Raw genomic sequence first — 6438 nt, 5'->3', positions numbered from 1 at the left:
CTGCAGAAAGTCTTCCATCAAAGCATGAAGACGTGACAGTAACTCAAAAGGAGCTTTGGTGGTGCATGTTTGAATTCATTTTATATGCTTTTCTATTCAGCAAAGAACAGGGCGGTACAGAGAATGAGATTTGAAAAAAAGTTTTCAGACTGTATGAACACATAAATAAATAAATCCATAAAATCATTGAATGTTTCAGTCGACTAGTTTTCATTTCTGCAGCAGCAAAGAACATACAGGAGTGAATTGTTTTCCAAATTAGCTTCCCTAAATGGTATTTGCAGAAAGAACAACCCTCCCAAGTGATTCATTAAATTTTTTAAAAAATTGTGTTATTATTATTATTATTATTAGTAATAATAATAATAATAATAATAATAATAATAATAATAATAATAATAATAATAATAATAATAATAATAATAATAATAATAAACCACTAGGTGAAATCAAATGTGCCATTCATACCATAGATGTGCAGATGTTGTCCTTGGAAACTGAACTGTGCTGGCCTACTTGATAAGAATTTGCTGGCATAAGGGATTGAGTTTCAGAAATGCTTTTTTCTCAAGTCACGTTGCTCCACAACACGAAGGCGACCAATGGTGTTTGAGGCACGTCGGCGCGCACCTATAAATCCGCTGCGGGCTGAGGCGTCTTCATTGCTGAGCAAGCCGAGAGTCGGACCCTGCGCTGCAGCCGCTTGATTTCACTTGACACACTCACTATTACATTGGACAATGCTGCGAGTAAGATGTCTGAGAGGAGGTAGCAGAGGGGCCGAGGCTGCCCATCTGATCGGAGCCATGGTTGGTATCACGGTGGTTTCATGTCTTATCTTTTCTATCTCTTTATCTATTCATTTATTTATATTCATGATATTTCAGAAACAACTCTTCCTTTTTGTTTTTTGGGGGGGTTTAAAAGAAGAAAAAAAATGCAGATGTGAATAAAGAAAACGTTGTCTTCACTCGTTTGCAGCTGAGAAGATTAGAAATTTCTAGATTTATTTCTTGCAAAATGCAAAAGATTTCCGAGGGGGGGTGAAAAATCCAATTCATCGGGGGGGAAAAAGAAAGAAGAAAAGAAACACACACACCTTAATTGCAAAGATTAAGCGAAAAAAAAAAAAAAGCTTAGCTGTTTGGTGGAGGGGGCTTCTTCTTCTTTTTTGGTCCATAAGTGACCTGATTACTGTCATGTAATCTTAATCTATACAATCTCTAATTTCACTTCATGTAAAAAAAAAAAAAAAAAAATCATACAAATTCTATACAGCAACCTATAGTCTAAATCCTTGATCAAATCTTGATCACTGTAAAAAAATAAATCAATTTAAACCTACTTTTCCAGCACAAAACTGCCATTTGTGTATTAAAGGTAACTTTCTCCCTCCTCAGCTTGGTCGGTCAGTCACTGGCTGGGTGCAGAGGGCTTTTGAGAGCTCTTCCAGTGCAGCAGCTGCACAGACCCGTCATGCAGTTGAAGAGGAACATGTTACTGAGCCAGCGCAGCAGGAATGCCCTGTGTGCAGCCACAATGAATGGGACCTTCTTGAGGAGGTGATTGTGGGCCGAGCTGAAAATGCCCGTGTGCCTCCGTTCTCTGTGGAAGTGAAAGTAAGTCAAGTTTTGTCCCACGCACAGTTTGAAAGTCACATAAAAATGATTAACTGTGAGAACTATCAGACTGACTGCGGGTTGTCATGTTGCAAACAGGCTAACACATATGAGAAGCAATGGGGCTTCTTCCAGAAGTATGGGGGTCATTCTTTTCCTGCGGACCACTTGAAAAAAGCTGTTGCTGAGATTGATGAAATGTGCAATATTCTGCATCATGAAGGTGTCACAGTGAGGAGGCCAGAGCCCATCGACTGGTCTCTGCAGTACACAACTCCCGACTTTACATCATCAGGTAAAATGCAGAAGATGCACCAGTTGTTCAACGTTTGCTCTGTAAAATCTTATCATCTGTGTCTGATGATGGTGAGAACAGCAAATTTGCGTCTCGTGAAATATTCTCCACGACATACTTCTGCATCGTTGAATCTTTTGCAGGCCTGTATTCGGCCATGCCTCGAGACATCCTCATGGTTGTGGGAAATGAGATTATTGAGGCTCCGATGGCCTGGAGGGCTCGTTTCTTTGAGTACCGAGCCTACAGACCTCTGATCAAGGAGTACTTCAGAAAAGGTGCCAAATGGACCACTGCTCCAAAACCCACCATGGCTGATGCCTTGTATGATCAGGTGAGGCTATTTCTTATTAGAACAATTTAATTCACCAGTTTACATTTACTTTAATCTAACAGTTACACCTTCATTAAAAGGCCTTGTGTGGGTTGTTTATGTGAGCAGCGAGTACTTTGCCCTTTGCAGTTTATTATGCAGATCTGTATGAATCATTGTTTCGTCATTCAGGACTACCCCATACGCACAGTGGAGGACAGGCACAAGCTGGCTGCCGAGGGGAAGTTTGTGACCACAGAGTATGAGCCCTGCTTTGATGCTGCAGATTTTATCCGAGCTGGGACGGACCTGTTCGTCCAGAGGAGTCAGGTATGGAAACTGCAGAGACGTTCTCAGTCGCTGATAAGATGAAGCCATAAATAACATGCTGTAGATATGAAAACGCGTCACACCTTTTTGAGAGTTCATGCTGTGTTTCCACATGGTTAATACTTTCTCAACGCCAACAAGAAAAGAATGTATTGAATATTTTGGCAAATTTGTCAAAAATGTAAAACTGAACTAATCAAAGTGTCAAAAGCCTGGACTTCATGATTTGGCACCAACTGGGGCTTTAATTATTTTATAACGGGCCCAACAAGTGGTTGTCATCCTTGAATATGCTTTTGGTTTTCCTCTTGCTGGCACGACTGAGAATCCAAATATGGCCCATCCCTGAACATTCAACAAATGGTTCATGAGAGTGGCTCCTCTTCACAAGCTTTGTCACATCAACACTTCAATGAAGCCGTCTGTTTGTTCTTGAGCACAACTGCAGGTTTGGTTCTATTGACACAAGAACAAACAAAGTAATCCTGATTCACACAGATTTTATTGGACATTGTAGCAAAACTGTTCACTTTTGGCTTAGTAGGACCAGATATTTACCCCTAGATTGTCTGAACGGTCATTTAGGAATCATTTTGATGAGTTCCAATTTGTCATGCACCTTTGGTGATTTTTGTTTCTACCGTTTGAAAGTTCACATATCTTTGGCAGTGAACTTTGGATTTCTCGCCACCACCGATCACTTGGTTTATGACTACCTGCCTGACAGAATGACTCATCGATCCTCACAGCTTTATCTGACTTCAAGCAAATCAATGAATATGTTATCTATTTGTGGTCGTGCATGATGAAGGCAGCGGCAATCGCAAAACCTTTGAATGCTTCAGAAACGTTTTTCAGTGGTTGTTCACTCTGACAGACCGTACAAGCTGTAACACCGTAGCTATTTATAGGGCACTCAATGAAATGCAGTTTTAGGCAAAAGAATATTTTAGAAAGTATACAATTGATGAAAATGACTTTTTTTTTTTACATTTTCTGTAATTTGCTGATGAATTGTTACTGGATTAACTGAACTCTTTCCCCACCTGCAAACTGTTGACGAGCACAGTTGAGCAATGTAATTTGCAAAAAAAGTACAAAAACTGACTCAACATGGGTGAATGTTAAAAAGATTACATGGTGCTACTTTTACTAGTTTATGTGCATATGCAAATGATCAAATACGAGGGCAGCACTTTTTTTTAACCAGAATTATATGAACATGTATTTTGTGACCGTAGTACGATCAATGGCATTCATTGATTTACTTTGAAAAAGTTTGAAATCAAATTTAAAAAAGATTGAAAAGGTTTTAGTTTGAAAAATGAGGTTGGAAAGGATTGGCGCATTCCTTTCCGAATCGTCTTCAATGGATTCACTCAGTAAAGTCGAGTTAAATCAAGTTAAAGTCTTTAAACTTGAGGACTTTAAAGATCATTGCCAAAATCATGATGCACCAACAACGCTGATTAAAACACAGGATCTGACTTATATGAATAAGATAGTTCATGTTTTTCATGTCAGCACATTTGCTGTACTGCAGAATTCAACAGTTTACGAATGAAATTGCAGCAGTGATTCATCATCCAGACCTTTGACTCCATAACGTTGTTCATAGGTTACAAACTACATGGGAATCGAGTGGATGCGCCGTCATCTGGGCCCCAACTACAAGGTTCACATCATCTCATTCAGGGACCCAAACCCAATGCACATTGATGCCACTTTCAACATCATTGGGCCGGGTTTGGTTTTGTCAAACCCCGATCGTCCATGTCACCAGGTATGACGTGATAGCATATTGTCATTCCTTTCATTTTGAAGGCAAACCCACAGTGCATTGATGTTCTTGCTCTTTGTCCCCCGCCTCAGATTGAGATGTTCAAGAAGGCTGGCTGGACTATTGTGAAGCCTCCAGTACCTCTGATTCCGGACGGTGAGTTCTCAAACAGAAACTTCTCTGACATATGAAAGCGATATATCTTTATCTATTTAAAATTGGACTTAAAAAAATACACTTTGTTCTCAGACCACCCACTGTGGATGTCCTCCAAATGGCTGTCCATGAACGTCCTCATGCTCGATGAGAAACGTGTCATGGTTGAGGCCAATGAAACCACCATTCAGAAAATGTTTGAAAACCTTGGTGAGTCAATGATACTCCAGCGTTTCCCCCCTTTCATCTCAAATAATTAGGATAATCTCTTGAATTAGTCATTTTAGCACAAGATGTTTTGATTCCAGGTTCGCATGACTTTGGAGTTTTATGCGGTTTGATGATGTGCATATGTGCTTTTTCATGCAGGTATCAAGACCATAAAGGTGAGCATTCGTCATGCCAACTCCTTGGGTGGTGGCTTCCACTGCTGGACAACCGATGTCCGCCGCCGTGGTACCCTGCAGTCCTACTTCCATTAGCCTTGCCAGAAATAGGCAGTTTCTATTGAGCTTTGAAAATTAAAGCCTCAGTCTGGGGTCGTAAGCCAACTGTAATGAACCACTTTCGCTGTCAATCCGTCAACGGCAAACACGCTGCTAAATGAGAAGCAAAACCTTCTGCAATCATCCAAAACTGCAATTTGGTCTTGTGTGATGCAACTCAAAAGCAAACTAAAAGAATGTTTTCAAATCTGTGAGGAAATTTTGAAAAAAAATGATGCAACTTAATCATTACAGGTAGTACCCCACCCCCACCTTCCCACCCCTTATTTTCTTTTTTTCCTGGTATGCTTCTTTTTGTCCTAAGTAAACTTTTGTGGATTGTTTTGACTTGACATCGCTGTACATCACAGTGCCTTTGCAAACAGCTTTGTTCAGAGATAAATAGTATGCTCAATAGCAACAATTGGACACCTTCCTTTAATCAATAACCTCAATATTGACTGCATTTCTGGCCTGGCTTATACACGCTGTTGGCTTTGACATCTGAAAGCCATAGCGTTGAGGACAAGGTACAATTTGGTATGTGAATGTCATCCAACTAGGGAACAGGAGGATGGAGGCTACCTCCTCATGAAAACTCAAAAACCACAATATGTTTGTTTTCCAAAATACTTTTTATATTTCAAGGAATGTATAAAACTGTTATGTAGGTCACTGAACAATCTTAACTTTTTATAATTAGCTTACTATTGTGTAAAGATTACAATCGATTGAGTACAAAAGGTTCTGTTTATATTTTTCATAGTCTTTATTGGATTTCCCAACAATTAGTGTTTTTATATATTTACTTCAAAAGTATGCGATCCATATCAGATATTGTATACCTTTTTGCCTCTGTTATATTGTTCTCGTGCAAATCTGGGCCAGTTTTATGCTACTAGTCATTCTCACCGAACTGCTTTGCTGCTTTTGTGTGCAAAAAAATGTCTTAAGAGTGCATGAAGTTTTCTGGTTTTTTTATTCCTTTGCTGGAGACAAAGTGGAATAAACAAGTCTGACTGTCTTGATGCCAATTAAAACAATTATTTCAAGGGACGTTGTCGCTTGACACATGGGATGTTTCGTATTATTGACGTGTAATTAAATGGGATTAAAAAATAAAGTCCTTTTGTGTGCAGAGCTAACGCATACAACAAGATCAGACGGATCTTCTTTTTCACTATATGCAAATCTAAATGCATGCTCTCTTTAGGCAGAAGTAGTACCAATGCTTGTGTAGAAAAAGTGTTTGGAAAAAAGTACTGATTCAACTTGTTTACTTTAATAGTAAAAGAAAAGCCCTGCGCTTTTCCTGAAATACACACAAGTAAGTTTGTTTTTTTTAATTTATTGATAAGCAATGTCTTTTTTTTATTTTTTTAATTAAGACCCTTTTGCTGTTGGTGGCAATCCATTGTTATTGCAGATAATAGACAAATAAATCACAAGTGATTCCATTA

The 6438-nt window shown here is 39.0% G+C and overlaps 1 protein-coding gene across 3 annotated transcripts; it reads left to right on the top strand.

Annotated features, from left to right (window-relative positions):
• The first annotated feature begins 584 nt into the window (after positions 1-584).
• Positions 585-6054, top strand: gatm (glycine amidinotransferase (L-arginine:glycine amidinotransferase)). Of its 3 annotated transcripts, none has more exons than XM_080458436.1 (9): positions 585-809; positions 1401-1619; positions 1719-1914; positions 2058-2248; positions 2420-2557; positions 4176-4340; positions 4430-4493; positions 4587-4703; positions 4863-6054. In XM_080458436.1, exons 1-9 carry the CDS (start codon positions 741-743, stop codon positions 4973-4975), a joined length of 1272 nt encoding a protein of 423 aa, XP_080314562.1. In that variant the 5' UTR covers positions 585-740; the 3' UTR covers positions 4976-6054. The 3 variants fall into 3 exon arrangements, with proteins under 3 accessions (XP_080314562.1, XP_080314564.1, XP_080314563.1); XM_080458438.1 differs by having other exon boundaries at positions 662-749; XM_080458437.1 differs by having other exon boundaries at positions 662-821.
• Positions 6055-6438: the final 384 nt, after the last annotated feature.

This window comes from Lipophrys pholis, assembly GCF_963383615.2.
Source record: "Lipophrys pholis genome assembly, chromosome: 2".
In the NCBI taxonomy this organism is placed as follows: domain Eukaryota; kingdom Metazoa; phylum Chordata; class Actinopteri; order Blenniiformes; family Blenniidae; genus Lipophrys; species Lipophrys pholis.
This window is presented reverse-complemented; position numbering and strand designations above follow the sequence as displayed.